At 41.9% G+C, this 19570-nt stretch overlaps 3 protein-coding genes across 21 annotated transcripts in view; all 3 read left to right on the top strand.

The window, feature by feature from the left end:
* Positions 1-2202: 2202 nt before the first annotated feature.
* On the top strand, positions 2203-6985 carry Poxn (Pox neuro). The gene is made up of 4 exons (XM_017154605.3): positions 2203-2680; positions 3420-3560; positions 3631-3710; positions 5684-6985. The coding sequence occupies exons 1-4, from the start codon at positions 2668-2670 to the stop codon at positions 6755-6757; spliced, it is 1308 nt and encodes a 435-aa protein (XP_017010094.2). The 5' UTR covers positions 2203-2667; the 3' UTR covers positions 6758-6985.
* A 7235-nt stretch (positions 6986-14220) lies between these two features.
* On the top strand, positions 14221-15949 carry LOC138912224 (vitamin K-dependent protein C). The gene is made up of 7 exons (XM_070212121.1): positions 14221-14300; positions 14377-14422; positions 14479-14642; positions 14701-15210; positions 15267-15315; positions 15391-15524; positions 15588-15949. Exons 3-7 carry the CDS (start codon positions 14609-14611, stop codon positions 15947-15949), a joined length of 1089 nt encoding a protein of 362 aa, XP_070068222.1. The 5' UTR covers positions 14221-14300; positions 14377-14422; positions 14479-14608.
* A 2373-nt stretch (positions 15950-18322) lies between these two features.
* Positions 18323-19570, top strand: part of Zasp52 (Z band alternatively spliced PDZ-motif protein 52) — a 56861-nt gene continuing 55613 nt past the window's right edge. For all 19 annotated transcript variants that reach the window (XM_070212818.1, XM_070212823.1, XM_070212815.1 and 16 more), the window contains exon 1: positions 18323-18531. The gene's annotated coding sequence lies outside the window, so the exon portion shown is untranslated. The remainder of the gene's footprint in view (positions 18532-19570) is intronic.

Below are 19570 nucleotides of genomic sequence, written 5' to 3'. Positions count from 1 at the left end.
TATGCTAATTAATTCTTTGTCATGCCGTCTTTTCTGGCTACCCATTATACCATTATGGCTCATTGATTTGGGAGCTTTCTAAGCCAACGAGCCGCCGGACAACTTACTTAAGCGTGGTCCAGAAAGACTGAGAGCGAGCGAGCTAATCATATTCAAATGGTGAAGCGTACGTTTTATTATAATTTTTTTATTTTAATTAGCGGCTGTTAATGCCCCGGTTCGATCTGGCTTCGGATCGATCGATCGCTTCCATCTGCGGGGGGCACCAAAAAAATCAAGAAAAAAAGGGAGAGGACAGGGTTTCTCGGTCCGCATCCAAATCCGAAACAGAAGCTCGGCCAACCTGTCGGTTCCACTTTCGGTAATCGCACGAATTTAAATTATTGTATGTTTAACTAATTTCTATCGGTTTTTATGTCTGTTCCGCTTGACATGTGCTCGAAAGCTAATTGAGACTTACGAGTGGAGAAATCGGTAGCACTTGATATGAGGGATATATGTGTATATTATTCCGCCAGAAAACCTGAAAGGCCGAGATTAGCAATATATCTATATATAACCCGCCATTAAGCCTGAAGATCACATTTAAAATTAAACTTGAGCAGTATTGAAGCGCTGGAAAAAACCTTTGCTACGCATTTACATTTTATAAGGTCGGTAAAAATAAAAGGGGATTTTTTTATACTTTCGTTAAGTACCATACACTTTGGATCACTACTGGGTGACATTTTTCCTAGCTAGTTTTTCACCCCAGTTTAAAATTATTAAATGGTTATAAACTCATATTTGTTCTTGGTATATTTTTAATTTTTTTATTTTTTCTGTAAGATAGTTGGATTTTAGCCCCAGCTTAAACTGAATTAATGGTTATAATATTTGATCTTATTATACTTTAAACTCTTTTCTTTATTTGTAAGATAGTAAGCTTTTAACCCCAGGTTAAACTGAATAAATTGCTATAATATTTATTGCTATTTATTTATTTAGTAACCTTATAGGATTATGTTAAATGGGTTTTTCATAGCTTTTGCTAAATTATCAAGCAGAAAATAATTCGTAAAAAAAAATAACTGGGAAACCTAAGGGAAAGGAAGAAAAACCAGGAAATTTCTAGGTACTAGCACCTGCCCGGAACTATTTAGTTGTGACTGCTCACTACTGCTCCCAAGTGGGCCAAAAACATTCCAGCAAAATGGTCGAACAGCACGCCAGCGGGGAAATTAACCCTTTCATTGTGGCCGAAATTGGATTTTGCCGGAATGTCTATTTCACTTTCTACAAAATACTAAATGCAAAATACAAGACCGATGGAATGGAATCCTTATCGCGTTGTCGGCCAAATCTTTGGCCCCCGGCCAGACCAACTGCGAACTTTATGGCCTTAACGGCCAGCACGAGTTTCCCGTTCGCGGTGAGCGGTAAGGTTACCTTACCCGAAAAAAACCTCAGACTGAGGAGAGTCCAAAAAAAACCTAATGAACAACTTAATTTCGAGTTCTTTTTCGGTTTTCTCGTTCTGTTTTTTCAACTTCCAAGGGGGAGTATGTGGTGCGTGCGGCGGTTCGGTGGCTTAAACACGCGCATTTCGGTGGTTTTACGAGCTGAAAAGTGGCAAGGGCTAAGGACTCGGGGCTCGGCAATTAAATCTAATGTGAATTCCATAATAATAACATGGCCATGACAAAGTGTGGACCCTCGACGGGCAGCGGCAGTTACAGTTTTTGATTTATACGGTTCTTCAGCGCGTTTTCATGCCTCTGACAGGCTGGCGACAGGCTCAAATCCTGCAGGGAAAACAGGAAGCGGAAACCACTGGGCCAAAGTTGGTGGTGCTGAAAGCCCATTTGCATATCTCTTTCGGCTTTCGGTTGGCATATTTAACCAAATGAGCAATTGGCCAAAATTCATTTTAATTGTTACCCCTGGCATTTGCATACTGTATAGTTAGGCGAACTACCATATACCATATACTGTATCGTATTTGGGTATAAATGATGGGGGCAACCTCTCGATAATGGGCCAGCAGTTCACGCTGCGCCGGGAATGTGCCTGATAAGCAGCTAATTTGAGATACACTGGGCACTGGGCACTGGTCACCACCGGTGGACATGGCCATTGAGCACATAAACCACTGCACATTAAACTCCCAGCCGCGTAGTTTTATAAAATAATTAAGTTTTATGTATTTTCCTTACTAGATTTTCACTGTCCAGTTCGGCACTTGTATCGGATCGGTTTGGATCGGATCGGTTCTGGCCGGGCCTGGACGCCGTCCGAATTCGTGGAAGCCGTAAAAAGTCTTCGGGGAGTGGGTCGCCAGCATCCAACACTCAACACTCAACAAGCATTCAGGTCCGAGTCTTCAACTGAGCATCCTAATAGCCCGGCGACCACGACGACATCCATCAAAGCGTTTTTATGACGTTCTTGCTTGAAATTTGATTAAAATTCAGCGATTAACTAAGCAGCAGCCGAGGCAACGGGACGAAAAACGAGTAAAAACTAAAAACAAACAACAAACCACCAACCACCAACAGCAAATAAACCAAAATACTTTACGGAGGCTAAGCGACTAACCGAACGACTACCGATCGAATCGGCTTGGATCGTATCGAATCACTTTCGGATTGAATTGGATTGAATTGAATTGTTGATCACATTTCAGCCATGCCGCATACAGGTGAGTCCCGCTAATGAACTCCGAAAGGAAATTAAACGAAAGCGCAAGATGCGATCTTTAGTTTCCAGTCTCGGTCTCAAGTCCCCCATTTCTCATTTCTCCACCTCCCCTTGCCGAATACTTAGGATCCCCATTCCATAAAGAGCCACGGTTATTACTGGCGTACTTTTGCCGCCTGCGTTTACGATCGCCAGTTGGGGAAGGTTAAAAAGAGATTAGCCAAGTCAACAGGGCGGCTGCCAAACTACGGCTATTTAGCCCGGACGCGTGTGTTTATTGTAAATCTTTCCGGCTTGTCCGCTTTATTGAGAAGCTTAGGAACTTGTGTTTCTAGCCATAAACTTTTAATAATTGTCTGGCAAACTTATGATCTAAATATTTGTGTGGGCTTAAGAATTGTAAGTGGATAGGGCTTGTTAAATTTAATTTTTTTACACAAATTCTAGTTCTGTATTTCTGTCTATATAGAATAATATTTTTAAAATTTTCTTTTATCTGGAAACTTAATAAAATTATTTTTAAATGATCACAAAATAGATAATACTTCTTCAGAACATTAACTTAATCTTTTACAGTTTTCTGAACAGCAAAGAAAATATTTATAAAGTTTATTGTAAGCATATTGTTCAGTATTCAAAAGAATAAAGGATAGGATAATCTTTTTCCCTGACCAAACTTACTGATATTAATATTTGATGTGAAATCTATAGGAATATCCTTTTTCCACTGATCCTTTCAGGTCAAGCCGGTGTCAACCAACTAGGAGGAGTCTTTGTGAATGGCCGTCCTTTGCCGGACTGCGTGCGTCGAAGGATCGTGGATTTGGCCCTGTGTGGAGTGAGGCCCTGTGATATATCCCGCCAGCTTCTGGTTTCTCATGGTGAGTTTACCTAAAACTATGATTTTAACCCCAAGCTAACGAATTCTATTCTTTGCATCTCCCCGAATAGGTTGCGTTTCCAAAATATTGACGCGCTTCTATGAGACGGGCTCCATTCGACCAGGTTCCATTGGCGGGAGCAAGACCAAGGTAAGTTCCAAGTGGCAACGGCATTTCGAATGGGGATGGGCCACAAGATCTGGGGGGACGGGAAACCACATGTGGTCTGCTGTGGTGCATGAAATCAACAAACGATTATATAAAAATCAAACGCACAGCAGTAAATCCATAAAGTATCACAGATACACGGAAACAGATAGCCCCGATAAGCATTGTAACCAGCAGCTAGTTTACATGTTCTCTTATTTCGATGACAGCTTTTATGGCCGCGTGGGAGTGGCAGGTGGGCGGAGGGCAAAGTTAGGGGGAGAAGGAGGAGACGGAGGAGTGGGTATTCGAGTGGAGAGAGCGCAGCAAATCAATCTCGCCTGTTCGAGGATGATAACTGGGTGGAATAAGTGGGCTACCTGGATGGCTGAGGACACACCTGTTCGGTTCGCACGCCCAATCAAGTGTGGCTGCTACCGTTTAAGCCGCTGCTCGCTTCACGGCCCCAAAAAGTGACGACAATGGCCCGTTGATAGTGGTGATTGCACTGGGTTATGGAATCAGCCACGCGATAACACCGAATCACGACCCATACGCACCGTAGTTAACGCTTTCCAGAAGGGTATTGTAAAAATATTTGCTACTTTACGCAGCCATGATATCTGAATATTTTTTACCAACCGAGGGGGTTAAAGATCCAAAATGTCTAAACATGTGAGATCATTCATAACAATGATTAAAAAACATTCAAATTTAAAAGAATGGTGCATATTATTGTCAAAGTGAGACATTTAACACCAAAACAGCTTAATAAAATTGATAAAAGTTAGTCTAGAATAGTATATCCCAAAAGATCGGATTGAAATACCGATTATATTGTTCCCACATATTTCTATTCCTGGAACAATCCTCCCCATTTCGGTTCCCCTTCCGACTGGGCAAACAGTTGTTCAGGTGCGATGTTTGCCGACGGAACAGAACGCCTAATTAACGGTAGTTGCACCGCCCACCAAGTGCACAATGTACCCGGTGCCAATGTAACCCCCTACCACATCGGTTACCCACCCGCTTACATGGTGATTCAATAAGCGCTCTGCACTCGCTGGCTGAACAAAACGCGCATTTAACACCTACGGTGGGTCAATAAAGAAGTTGCCCCCGTCACCCGATATTCCCTTTTGCCCCTTTGGCATATATATTTAGGAAAAGGGGGCGGGGCGGGCGCAAGGACAGTGGTTACAAAAAGTGAGCGCGCGTGTAGATTTCCGATAAGATCTGGCATGCAAGCTTGCTGCGCCGGAGGGTCTTTTGGCCCCTCGAAATCCGAACCCCCCTCCCCATTTCCCATTCCCCCCCATTCGATAAAAGCCCCCTTAAGCGTATTTATGAATTTTTAATGAATTGCCGCGTCACACGTGAAAAGCGGGCGCCAGTGGAAAAGCAGGAAGGTCCTTTGAAATACTCGTACAAATTAACATATGCAAAAAGCAGAATGTACAACACCGATGTGGGTCCGATGCAAATCTCCCCGCGAACATGACAGCCTAAAAGGGGCGTGGCCGTGTTCGCTGTCAGCTTTTGCAATTGTTGCAAGTGCACTTTGGTTTAGTTTAATGCACAATTGAATTTCACGGCAATTAATCGTAGAGACACCTGAGAATAAAGGGGTTAAAGCATGGGTTATGGGGGTTATTTTCTTCAAGAATTCCTTGTCGCGCAAAATACTTTTAATTTTTATGTTAAAACTTTTTTCAGGGAGCAGGGAAAATGGTTTATTAATCGTATGAATTATAAATATTTGAGATACACATGAGATACTTTGGAATACTAATATACTTTAGTATGTTTTGCAGAGATCCATTGGATAATTATTAATTTTTGAATGAGTTTTAGGATTTCCAAGGTTTTATAACGGTTTATATATTAATGTAATATCTTTGTATACATTTGAGAGCCCATAAGTTTTATTAATCCCTGAATTTTTTTTAATCGTATTTCTCTTTCTTTTCTTCCAGCAAGTAGCCACGCCCACCGTGGTGAAGAAGATCATCCGCTTGAAGGAGGAGAACAGCGGGATGTTCGCGTGGGAGATTCGGGAGCAACTCCAGCAGCAGAGGGTCTGCGATCCCAGTTCGGTGCCCTCGATAAGCTCCATCAACCGGATTCTTCGGAATAGCGGTTTGTGGACGGATGAGATGACCTCCAGTCAGCAGAATGCGGCAGCTGCGGCGGCGGCGGCGGCAGCAGCTCATCAAGCGGGCAGCGGTCCATCGAATGGATATGGCGGCCCCCAAGCTCCTCCCCCGTCGGTTACCCCAGTGGCCCCGCCCACTTCGGCAGCCACGCCCTCCGTGGCGCGGTATGCAAAACCACCATCGTTGATGATGCCTGCCGCCGGCGAGATGCCGCTCAAACCCGCTCCCAAAATGCCGCCCACCATGGGACCACATGGCCACAATCACAATCCCAATCACGGCCTGAATCCCAGTGTTTCTGGCCTGGATCTGAGTTACTCGGCCCTGCACAAGCACTGGCTGTGGAATCCCTCCCTGCTCTACTACACCCAGGCGCACATTCAGGCCCAGGCGGCTGCCTCGGGTGGCCAATTCCTGCCCTATGCCGGCGGCTATTTGCCCCACGCCATGGCAGCGGCGGCCGCCTCCTCAACATCGGTTATGGGTGGCTTCACCAAGTCGGAGAGCTCCATCGATCTCTCTACCCCCGGTGCCGCCGGGGATGCACTCAGCGATTGCGATTCGGGCAAATCCTCGCCAGCGGCCCTCTCACTAACCGCTTCGGGAGGAGGAAATGGAGGTGGATCCGCTCCAGAGGCTTCTTCTCCGGGCTCGACGCTCAGTCACAGTCGCAAACGGAATCCCTACTCCATCGAGGAGCTGCTCAAGAAGCCGGAGAAGCGATTGCGACTCGATAGCAATCGATTGGAGTGCCTGGAGTCGAGTTCCTGTGAGAGCAGCCAGGATAGTCCGGTTCCTCCTGCCCTGGAAGTCCCTGAGGACGAGGATCCCGCCGAGGGAGAGGAGGAGCGGGAGGAGGAGGAGGAGGACTGCAGCGTGGAGGTGGTCAACTGAATCCACAAGAGTCCCCATCCCACGTGACCCAGTTTCTGATCTGATCTGTGTATATATAGCAACCTAGTTTTATCTTAAACGCCCCTTGTAGCCAGTAATAATTTCAATCAAATGTGGAATACGAATTAATGGAATTTCTAGTGTTAAACGTTCTACCCACTTTCTTCTCTTCAAAACTGGATCTCTAATAATGATGTTTTCAAATGAACAAATTGCTGGATTAAAGTAACCGTGAAATTGTATTAATTTATGTTTTACTACAAATAATTGGTTTGAATAATGGTCACCAGGGGTGATAATATAATAAAATATTTAAATAAAATAAAACGAGTATTTGTGCTGAGTAAATTGAGTGTTTTTATGGATAGTGGATGGTAATTTACTTTAAAAAACTATAGAAAATTAGATAAAATTTAAGGTTAATATTCAATTTACTGCCTTATAAATCTATTCACTTAAAAGTTCTTAAAGACTTATTTATTGAGCAGTAAAATCTTAAGTTTTTCCAAGAACATTAAAAGTCTTTAGTTTTTACCCATCAGTAAGATATACATATTTATATAAAAAATCGAAAGATGATAAATTAAATTGAGTAAAAATGTTCTGCTTCGAAATTCATGTAATTTGTACCTCGACACCTATTTAAATGATGATAAATGAAGTGTTTTGCACCGGTGCGCCGGTGGTCGGCGGTATCTGCGGCTTCTCCTTCTTAATTAACTTGCGCGCCAATGAAGTGTCAACAAGTTGCCAACACGATCGGAGTGCCAAGGAGGAGGAGGGAGCCAATGGGGATGGGAATGGCGAAATTACAGGATGTCTGACACGACCATAACTATCGATCGCCCGCGGAGGCAGTCGTCGTGGATTGTGGATTGCGGAGCGCAGATTGCAGATCTCTGGTTCCCCCGGACCCAGAAAGAGGCGACAATGGTTGCCAACTCGCAGTTGCAGTGGCAAGTTGCCAGTGGAAGTGCGAAAATGGCACTGGAATCGGAATCGGCATGGTGTGGCGGCATTGGCAGGCAATGTGAGTGGAATTCGTAAGCAGGTGCCCGGGGGAGCAAGGCATCGTATTCAGCAGCGATATGGCCATTCTGGGCAAAGGTGTGAAGTTGCGAGAAACTTTCCCAAGACCACTACTCTGAATATGCCAACAATAAATCAGTGGCTAAAAATAATTGCCGCGACAATTGCGCGCAGTTAAATTATGCAAAGCGGGCAAAAAATATGCGAAAAAAAGCGAGCGCTGCCATAATTGTATCACGTGCATGCCCCCATATCTCGCATCCTGGCCAATGGCCAATACCGATTCTTACCACTCCTTACCACTCCACACTCCACTTCATAAACAATGCTAAAAGGCGTTGAGGATGCGCGCAAGGAAACTGACGGCGAGGAATGCACAGCCAGCTGAATGTGCCAAGGAATCGGAATCGAAATCGGAATCGGCACAAGAAGCCTCCTGATCATGGCCAGATTGGAATGCCCTGGCATGACTATGACTGACAGCCACCGAGAGCATCACGCAAAAACGCTACACAGGCAGAAAATAATATTCTTGTTATTAAAAAAAAAATTTCAGGTAGAACAAAAATTACTTCGTTGTTCCCTTAATTTCCCTTTCGAATCTATGATAGTTACAATATTAATTGAAAAAAGGTTCTGAAATTTTAGGAGCACACACATATTTTCTCTTATTTGTTTTTGGAAAACATCCAATGGAGTTTATATTATAAGAAAAGTTTTTCAAAAATCATTTAAAATTATTGGCGTTAAAAAGTTAGTTTCGTTATAACTCGAAAACATTTCTTATTTTTCTAACTTATAGATTTACTCTTTTTAAAAGATTTAAAAATAATTTTATAGATTTTTTAATACCCGAACTTCTCTACCTCGAAGTCTCTTTAAGTCGAGCTACTCTTTTATTGATATAAGAGAGTATAACTCAAATGCTTCGAAATTCGAACTTTTTTGGTGGCAGATAATGGCTTTAGTTATGGATGATCAACTGTATACATATATATTTTTTCTCAGTGCAGTCAACCCAACGACGAAGGGCTCGAGATCGCCGGATCGATGATGATGATGACGATGATTTCTGCTGATCGCTGATCGCAGCGACGATCCCGCTCGGGCGACACTTTTAGGCCAGGCCAGGATTGGAATCAGAATCAGAGTCGGTATTGGAATCGGGATCGGCATCGGGATCTCGGGACAGAATATTTTTATACGCTCGCGCTCGAAATATCAATGAGGCTGATCGAGCAGAGAGACGCGTTTTTGCTGGGCACATTTGGCGCGGCAAAAAACGCGCGCGCCGCTCGCGTTTGGATTTCGCGCTCGCTTTTGGCCTTTTTTGCCGGCCAGCTTGCTGTTGCTCCTCTTGTTAGCCAGTATTTGTGGGCCGGAGTGGGATGGAGAAGCTGGAGGAGCTCGACAAGAAGCCGGAGCAGAGCTGGCATGGATTGTTGCAATGTTTCGTCGCGCTGTTTGCGTTTGATTTGTGTTTTTGGTTTTTGCTCGATGGCTTCGGCGATTTCGGCATAAATCAAAATCCAGTTGGGGCATTGGAAATTGGCCTCGGCGATGCAGAGATGCGGAATGGGACACAAGATGTCGTCGTGGACGTTTGCCCATCCGAGGCCCTTCTGCGCGACAGATATTATGGCAGAAAATTTATTTTATGGCGGTAATGGTGTTATGTTTTACGCGATTAGCAGATCCAAATGTTTGACATTGCGTCGACATCGGGCTGGGAATGGAATCGGGAATCAGGAATCGCCAATCGCCAGGCGGATTTGCCCAGCCGATCAGGATGGTAATGGTTATTTTGATGGCTTGACAGCAGCATGCACCGCAATTAATGGCATTCAATTACGGATAAACTCTCTGGATTACGATGATGGAGAGGGAGAGCAAAGACATGGTACTTTACTTGCTGCCAGAGTTAATACTTGGATTTAAGCGTTTTATTTAACATTTTGTTGAATTATAAAATACTATTAATTTAAATAAAATCAATAATAATACAAATACATTTTTGGGGTCATTAAAATGCTCATTAAAATTGAATTAAATTTATTATTTCTTCTCATAATTTCAATGCCGAAATTAAACGACTGTTGACCCTTTAATTTAATACTATTTATCAGTATCAGATCAGATATAGATCATGAGATCATAATTTTTAAATAATAATAATAATAAATAAAAATATATTTACAGTCTTTTAATCATTTAAGATCTGTATCATAATAATTTTCTTGTATCCAACTCAAGTGTGTTATTTTCTAATGAACCTGTAGAAAAGCTGTGTTGAAACGGTTCCCGTGTTTTATTAACCCCCATCTTCCGTTGTAACCTGACTTCCTTCCCCTCAGAGGCTGAAAATAGCGGGTCCAGAGCTTCCGCTTTCTAGGCCAGAACCTCTGGCCCCCCGAAAAAGGAGAAGAAAAAAACAGGGAGATGTGACCCAACGTCACTCTGGTTTTCTCTGGCTGCCTTTGGCATTTGGCTTCTCCCACCCTGCGTTTGGACATTGTCTGGGTTGGTTTTTAGTGCCGCACTGCCTTGTTAAATGAAGCAATTTTTTATGGTTAATTTCCTAAAGGTGCACTTAAATGCACCTCGGGGTCTCCGGGGTGACTCCGCGCAATCTCTGGCTGCTCTTCTGTCGGGACCTGAATCTTGGGATTGGGATGCCACAGCCGCTGCTCTTGGCCTCACTTGTCAACGCATTTCGAGATTGATTTCTCTGTTTTGTCTCTGGCCGTGGGCACAATTAAACCGTAAAAAGGCGGCAGGGCAGGGGCGTCCGAGGAGGAAGGGGTTAATTGGCGGTGGCAACAGAAGCAGTTATGTTCTCATTTAGAACGCTCCCGACAACAGGTTAGGACCCAATGTGAACTAATAAAAATTGAAACGTTTCGAGACCATTAAATTGTGAGTTTTGAGCGCGTTTCGGAATCGGAATAGGAATACACAGCACGCAGTGGGAATGGAAATGGATTTGGGACTGGGAATCGATTTGGAGTGGGAAATGGAAATGGAAGCGGACAGTAGACAGTAGCAACTGTGTGACATTTACATAATTAACCTTTATTGTGGCCAATGGCCATTGATTGGGGCCGCAGGGGCGGAAATGAAATGAACTGACCATGGGTGTGAACCGGCCGAATTCGAAAGAGATCTTTCGCAAACGAGGCGATCGATGGATCGGTGAATCGATGCCAAGTCGGAGCCAATGAGCCAATGACCCTTCGGTGGTCCAGCGGCCGACTGTGCGGCAATAAAAGTCGAGTTAACAACTTACAGGAGCCAAACACGCCACACGTTGATGGATATCTCAGCGACTCCCTGCGCGGCTCTCCTTGAACAGCGTGGCCAACTCGGCTGGTTTGCAGCCAGATCTAGAGAATTTAATATATTCCAAAGTTCTTATTAGGACTATGATTTAAAACATTACTACGTTTCGTTTATCCTTGGATTTTAAGTTAATACCAGGTATAGATGACCAGTGGGTTTTTTCAACTCATTTGCCAAATAATAACCTATTATCAATTCATACATTTAAATTAAAATTATTAGGGATTAAATGGTTAGTAAGGCCAGGGGATTTTATAAGCTTGAATCCCATGAAATTAAAAGTACCTAATTATAAAATAATGAAAGACTATTTACATGCACAGAAAATATATTTTTAGAAGGCATTTTGAACCAATTTTATTACTTAAGAAAAATCATGATTACCATTTAAGAACTTTATCTTATGACCACTTTACATAAATTATGAGTTCTTCGTAAATATTTAAAACTATTTGTTAAATTATATTTTGTTAGATTTTTATAATAAACTTCCTAAAGTTCCTTGTCTTGTAATAAATGTGATTTTATAGCTAGTAAATAAAAGTTGTACTGCATTTCTGTTTAAGTTCAAAATTTTTCACCGTTCTACAGCTATATTGAACTCTTGAGTTCCGACATCGCTGTCCTGGATCGCTGGTCAGTGGTTCTCGTCGTTCTCGTTCTCCCTCTCGAGCTGGGACATCGCACCATCGCCCGCTGGGCCGCCGAAGTGGCACTCTCCGCTGGATGGATGGATGGATGGACGGTGGATGAATGGCAGTTGAACCTCCTCCACGTCCCGCAGATGCAAATGAGCCCCCGGGACGGAGGCCGATATGGGGCCCGAAATACGAATCACGGCTCCTCCTCCGCTGGACGACGCAGTTAATTGGGAGCTTGTGTTATGACATTCTTATCGCCGAATGCGCGTCGACCCCACCTGGCGGCTCATAAAAGCGAGTTGAGTTTGTCTGGGTTTAGGTGGTTTTGGTGGTTGAGGTTTAGGTTTAGCTGGTTGAGTGGCTGGGCAGCTGCGGTGCGGCATCCTAATTGGCAGGGGAGGGGATGGGAAGTGCGCGTTTCGGACATTCCATCAAATGCGGATCGGATCGAATGCGCTGCGAATCGGGCCAAAATGCGCATACTTCCGCATTTCGGAGGCCGCTCCACCGATTCACCTGCTCGTCAGCCAGCTTGGCGCGTTCTGGGCACATTAACACGGCCCGGCCCGCATTATCCTTGGCCAACCATCATTAGTTGCCGGCTCGGCAATTACGCCACTCAATTGTCTTTGACTTGCGCACACAGGATCTCTCGATCTCGGCGCAGGATCAGCAGCACCTTACCCATCGGCAGAATGCGTTCTTGTCCCTGTTCCTGTTGCTCCCCGGTAATGGAATTATAATTATAGCCTCGCTTCCTCCTCGGCTAATGTTGTCAGCGGGCACGAGTGGCTTTTAAGATCCTTAACCTGAACCCGAGCTTCGGTTTTAAGTAGTTTCAGTTTCAGCACTGAAGCAGAGTTTTCACTTTTGGACCTGCAGGTTCATAATGACTGTCGCCACATTAAATTGTCAAATTGTTTGCACCCCTTATCGCGATGTCCTCATGAGCACGTGCCACGCACTCTGTGCCCAACTTCCTTTCATCGTCCTTTGCCGCTCATAACGGTAGTTTCCGATGACAAGTGCAAACAGTATATAATCGATCCTTTTATAAGTAAATGATAAACAGAAAGCAAGGCGGTATACATATATCTTTAAATATATTTTACAAATCAATTAATAATAACATTTCTAAAATACAACTTTAATGATGAATATACAATCACTTAAGGAAAGAGATAAACTGAAAGTCAATCACACCTTAACAACACAAAAATCTTTTATTTTATAAAAATAAAAAAAAAATTTTACTAAACCAGTTATAAAATAAACTTATTATAATAACGGAAAATTATCAGTTCAAATCATAACTGTGAGATAAAAATTTGAGAAAATATTCAGATTCAGAAGAACGAAAAAAAATCATTTCACAGCAAATAAATCTCTTCGGTTGGGAATCATTAAGCGAGATGTAACAGAAATCTTTTAGGTCAAAATCGGATGTAAGTTTTCTTGATGTACGTAAAAAATCAAGCCGAAGAGATTTCAGAGTCACCCCCGAATATGAAGTTTGAACTGTGGAGATTTCTGTGTCACTTCGTATATTACATGTAAGGTCACAAATGTATTTTACGTATATCTACAATGTAGATTATGCATGAATATATGTATATTACAAATGTTTTTACATAGTTTTAAGAAATTCATACCTTATGTAATTTCCGATAGGTGCGCACTCCAATTGGACTTTTTGCAGTTTAAGATCAGATTAATGTACAAACTATCTTAATTGAGGTTTAATCGCTTAGAAAAGTTTAAACGATCGTGTCTTTTTTCGCACTGCTTAGACATAAAATTGATGAAAGTAGAGGCTACAATACAATGCATTACATGATTTGGGTATACTTAAACTGCAGGGTTTGCCCTGGGAATATTTTAACTTCAAATTTCTGGTCTCATACCGGAATCTTCTATCAAGTTACTACATCTGTTAGCTAGTTCTGTGACGGCTTAATCTATATAAATACGGTAATCAGTATTTAGAAACACATAAATATTCTGAGCATTTTATTTACGCTTATCAGCAACACAAGCTTAATGATAAGCCGGTCTCACATTTAAAAAAATAATTTGGTCGTCAGTCACTTAACATTCCTCCGGTGAATAAGATGTCTGCAGTGAAAGTTACTTTTGGCTAAAAAATTGTGATATTTAGACAGCCGATTTAATTTGTACAATATTTATATTTAGTCGGAAAATTCTGTATCTATAATTAAATCGGTGTTCATGATTCCTTGAGTGGAACAGTAATAAATCAACAGCTGGCTGATAAGCTTTTCTTGGGGTTTTTATTTCCACGTTTATAATATTTTGTTGTCAGTAATAAAGCATCTTTTCTGTAGGCACCATGTCTGCGCCGCTTCCGTTGGTTCTGTTTGGATTGGTGCTCTGTCACACGGGTTTGGCCCAACTTATAGATGAAAAGTGCCATGACGAGATTGACTCAAATAAATTCTATGGCAATACTCCCTGGATAGCAAGCATACACGATTCTAATCAATTTATTTGCCATGGAACGCTTGTGCACAAACGTTAGTATAAAAACTCCTTTTCAAGAGATACCTAAAATTAGTGGATCGTAAAATTTCATATTATAATTGCACCTAGTCTTCGTCCTAACGTCTGCGAGTTGCACAAGAAATGCAAGACAACTGTAAGTAATATTTTAATACTACTCAGATAAAGTTTCTATTGTCAGTTTTTATGTAGACATGTGCTTTTGGGAGAGTACGATAGATCCTGCAGTTCCTCGGATTGTACTACCGTGGATCAGTATGGAGTGGCGACGGTAATTCAGCACCGCAATTTCGATCCAATCAAAGGCACCAACGATATAAGTATGCTAAGACTCTTTGGGGAAGTGACATACAATGGTAGGACCATAAAATCAGAAATCTTTTTGCCTAGTCTTTATATTTACGTTGCCTTTAGCGCAAATCAGACCAATCTGCATAATCTTCGATGATGTCGTCAATTCCGGAACAATTAAAAACTTTAAGGCATTTGGAATATGGCAATCTAGCCAAGCTCTACAGGCCATAGACCTGATCCAAAAAAGATTTACCGATTGCCAGCGTATTGGAAAAACCTGGGAAGCTAACCAGATCTGTGCGGGTTTATTAAATCGTAACTCCTGTGCAGGCATCTCTGGAGGCACCTCTGGAGGACCTCTAACGGGAGATTTCACATACGGCGGAAAAAGACTAACCGTACAATTCGGAATAGTTACCTCCGGCAGAGAGTTATGCAATTGGGCTAGCGTTTACACAGATGTTACGGCCTATAAAGACTGGATATATACTGTTCTGCGAAAAGCCGAAACCAAAATTGATCATATTTTGTACGAGGACTGCAAAACCAATTGGGACCAGGAAGTGGCTGTTCGCCCATGGGAGGTATCTCTCATCCAAAACATGTTCACTGGTGCTCTAATATCAAACCGTAAGCTTTTGTTCTTTTTTCGTTTTACGTTTATCAACTTTTTTCAATTTCCAAAGAATTTGTCGTGACTGTTGCCAGTGCTATTCTCACAATTCCTAATAAAATGTAAGTAATAATAACAGTAGTTAATACATTTTTCTTTTAATGTTTATCCCTGAAAATATACTTTTTTTTATGCAGAAAGGTAGAAACCAAATTGGGACAGAGTCTTGATGTTAAATCAATCCACATCCATCCAGAGTTTTCATATTCACCAGGGACAAATAGAAACAATATTGCTTTGCTTAAACTAGCTGAAAAAGTGCCAAGCTCAGGTAACTATGATTCAATTTCATATGTGATTGTTTTGTAAAAGTCATACAATTTGGTTTCCTCAGGTGTTGTGAAACCGATCTGCATTGTGATGAACCCCAAATCCCCAAGGACGTTGACTGCACTTATTAATTTGAACAATGAAGGTTTTGTGGGCACTCATAAAGTACCTTTAAAACCCATACATTATTCAGTTTGCAGCCAAATAATTGGAATGACAGTAGAGTATAACCAATTTTGTGTCGAGGAACCTCCCGAGTTCAATCATCCGAAATCTGGTTCAATAGTAGGCACATTTCAAAATATCAGTGGCATCAATAAGTACATTCTTGTTGGCCTAAAGAGTTTTCATGCGAACGGAGTGTTTGTTTATACATATATTCACAGCTACGCGGATTGGATAATGAAAGCAGTTCATGAAAATTAATTATTATTTTAGTAATACGAAATTTAATAAAATTATGATAATAAAATAATGAAGAACTGAACTGACTAAAAATAAATCATTGACAAAAGGGTAACGCACATCATCGTACATAAAAAGTAACTTTGATAGAGATTCTAAAAAAGTTGAAGGACCCTAACATTAGTTTTGCAACAAATTTAAAACAATGGCTTTGTGCTGAATGGTAATGGTGTTTTTATGTGCATCGAAATACATTTTACACGATTTCAGCGCTAAGCGATTTTGTAGAACCCCTGATAATTATTTTTACTTTCACTGTAAAAAATACTTCAATTGTAGCTTATGGATGGGGCCTATTAGGTGGCGCTATATCAGTGTAAAATGTATGTAAACTAAGAAGTTTCCGTAAATGGACGCTACAGGTCTGAAACGATGGTTTCAATTTTAAACATCGGAATCGAAACCGATTCATCAATCGATAATTGGCGCCGAAATACGATGAATTAATCTCATTTAAAAGTTTGGGAGATTGGATTTGGCTGAACATTTTTGTCGGACATAGTTTATTGCGGTTAAACGGTTAAAGGACACCTTTATATCTTCAAACTTTGCTACCGGAACCGCTGCCTCACCTTTCAAGGTTACCTCCTCCTCAAAAATCAACCATAGATGTCACCTCCATTTGTTCATAATTTATGTGTCAACTGCTGGTCTTTTACGGCTTATTCCCAGGCAATTTTGTTGTATTTTAACGCTCATTAAATTGCCAAGCCAAGTGGATTATATAGTTGGCACATCCTCTTGGCCGCCGCACATCCTCAATGCAATTACGCGCATGCCGGCGGCGCGCATGCGTGACATTTTCGAGATGACTACGCGATGTCGCTTCCTCCACCTGGGTTCTCTGGGTTCCCTTCGAAAGTCCCTCCTTCTGTCTGGGTCCTCCGTCCGATCGGTGGACTCTGATCAAACAAAATAGCTGGCAAATGATTTAGTGCCGCTTTCGCGTGCATTAGCCAAAGTCATGGGGCTAGCACTTTTGGTTTCTGTTTGTTCTTTTCACCTTCTAGCTGGTTCGGCCGTTCTGTTGGCCCGCTTCTCTGGTCCCGCTGGTCTCTTGGTCAATATCACTGCAAAGGGCCTAAAGCTGGCAATCTGCAAAGGCGGCAACCGGTTTCGGCCAACTGCGCAGTTTGATCGCTTTTTCCTTGTTTTTTTCTTTTTTGGGAGGAACTGCATTTGGTGTAGTGTTACCCTACAAAAGGGTTTTTGCGATTTTCCATGACAATTTTGTTTCCTTGCTTTTTCTGAGGCAAAAAATAAAAATTAAACGAGTATGAGGAAAGTTGTGTATTAGATTTAATACTTCGAGCTGAAGGCCTTTGCTGCTAGAGCTCTTAATTAGCTTATAGTTTTATCTTTAAGTTTGCTCTATATAAATAAATAAATAAAAATAAATTTAATACTTGTCAAACTTTTTTTTAATTTAAAATGTTTCAGTCGTAAATCTTAAAAGCTTTGATCTCAAAAAAAAGTGGAAACTAAAATGATCGAATTTGAAAAATTATTGATCATACTTAAAAATTTTGGAATGTCTAATTTTTTTTTAGATAATATTTATGGGAGAGTCATAAGAAACAGAGTTACTTTTATTTTGAAAAAAATTGTTTTAGAGAACAAAACCAATTATTTAAATATTTATTGATCGCTTGGTAAGGAATAACTTCCACTCAATTCCAAAGAGTGTCCAATAAAGGCCTATTTACCGACATTTCTGATTTTTGTTTTGGCGCTAAAAAGGAAAATCAGACATTGGTGGCCAGTGGAGGAGCTATTGGCCCGGCCAGAATCGGGGTGTTGTTGTGTTGGGGCCGCTGTTGTTTTGGGTTGTGTAGCCGTCACCCAGATTATCAGGAAACTGGAGGAACCAGTTTCGGTGCGATGTGGCATGCAACCTAAATATAGATTTGCAGTTCGCAAAACCGAAAAAAAAACATCGCGATTTGCTGCAAATTAGCTTCGGTCAAATTATTGATCCGGGCCAGTCAACCAATTCGATTTGATGCCATGGCACAAATGTTATAATCACACGCTGCGAAATTCATGGATAAAACAATGTTTGCATTGCTTTATTTCGGCTTTTTTGTGGGCCTTATCTTATCAGCAAGTGCCGCACACGAGTGTGGCATACAGGTACAGATATACAGATACATTTGCGCACCTTTCGGCTAAACGCTTACCTGTTGATTGAGCGAAGAACTCAGAGAGCGAGAGAGAGAGCTGGCCGAATGGCAGTGTGTGGGTGAGCGGGAGTATCTGTGTGAGTCGCTCGTCTTACAGTGCGACTCCTAACAAGAGATCCCGAGATCCCAGCCCTCATTCGCTCGAACGCAACGATCGCGCGCGGTTGTCTCGCCAAAAACAGCAGAAAGATATAAGCCCGGAACGAAAGATATCGTATCAAGTGCCCAAAACAACCAGAAGAAACTCTCCCGGTCACGGTTAAAACGAAACCTCCCCTTCCCCAACCAAATCGCTTTTCATTTTCGCAGAGAGAACGCAGATTCGAATCCGCTTGCGATTCCAACAAGTGCGAGTGAAGTGTAAGTGTCTTGGCCAGTTTTTTGCCTCCCTCCTGCCAAAAAGTTTTCAAAAGCGGCCGAGAAGAGCCGGTTTCGAGCCACAGGGCTCGTTCATATATGTGATTCATGATTCATGGTCTTGGTCTCCGAGAGCTTGACCGTTGACTCAGTATCCCCGAAAATCAAAGACAGATTCAAGCAATTAACCCCTCAATAAAAAAGCAAAAGTGTTAACAGCAAGTTATTGTGTAACTAACCGTTGTCACCGTCATTAAAGATCGTCGAGATGCGGTCTTTAAACTTAATTACGTCCATATCTCGGTTGTTCGGGATCTTAATCGGCTGGCGAAAAAAAACCACCGCTAGAACCGTGTTTTTTAGTGATTTGATTGAAATGCGCACAGCGCCAGATTCTTTGATATTATTTTTACCACTCAACATGATTTAATTAAAAAGCCGAAATTGTTTTTTCGGGCAAAGATGGGTGGTGGGTTTATTATTATTTGTTTACTTGTTTGTTCGCCTTGTTTAACTCGCCTGAGCTTTTTATGCCGCCCGCGATGCGATGTAGACACAAATACGAGTTGTATAAAACATCCAAATATTATATTATATTATACATATTTATCCACATAGTCAGCCATGTTTTCGTGCCTTTTTTTTGTGCGGATTGTTTGCCTCGATTCGTTTCAATTCGTTTCGTTTCATTTCGCTGCTTGATTGAGCACATCAGCGGCAGGCAAAAACATATTTTACGTTTATTTTTGTAAGCATAGCGCGCTATGGCTACATTTTAACATATTAAAGTTTTACGGCTCACTTTCCAGGCACTCGAAATTGAATTTGTGGAAATTACGATTTAGCCAGAGAATCTTTTTTAAGGCAACCTTCGATCTGCAAAAGGTTGTGGGGGATGTGTGACCCCGACGGAATGATTAATCGTTTATTGGAAAATGGATAATGGATCGGACAGATCATAGTTTCGATGGAGTCACCACCGCTGATTCACGCACTCAGGATCTCTTTTGTGACCCAAATTCCCCAGACTACCGGGGTTGTT

Source organism: Drosophila takahashii, chromosome 2R (genome assembly GCF_030179915.1).
Source record: "Drosophila takahashii strain IR98-3 E-12201 chromosome 2R, DtakHiC1v2, whole genome shotgun sequence".
Taxonomy (NCBI): Eukaryota; Metazoa; Arthropoda; class Insecta; order Diptera; family Drosophilidae; genus Drosophila; species Drosophila takahashii.
The sequence above is the reverse complement of the archived record's forward strand: the minus strand, read 5'-3'. Positions and strand labels throughout refer to the sequence as shown.

Coding starts and splice junctions, on each gene's coding strand:
- Poxn (XM_017154605.3), top strand. Junction 3,561..3,630: donor CCAGCTTCTGGTTTCTCATG/GTGAGTTTACCT, acceptor CTCCCCGAATAG/GTTGCGTTTCCAAAATATTG. Junction 3,711..5,683: donor TTGGCGGGAGCAAGACCAAG/GTAAGTTCCAAG, acceptor CTTTTCTTCCAG/CAAGTAGCCACGCCCACCGT.
- LOC138912224 (XM_070212121.1), top strand. CDS start 14,609: ATGCTAAGACTCTTTGGGGAAGTGACATACAATG. Junction 14,643..14,700: donor TGGGGAAGTGACATACAATG/GTAGGACCATAA, acceptor CGTTGCCTTTAG/CGCAAATCAGACCAATCTGC. Junction 15,525..15,587: donor TGAAAAAGTGCCAAGCTCAG/GTAACTATGATT, acceptor TGGTTTCCTCAG/GTGTTGTGAAACCGATCTGC.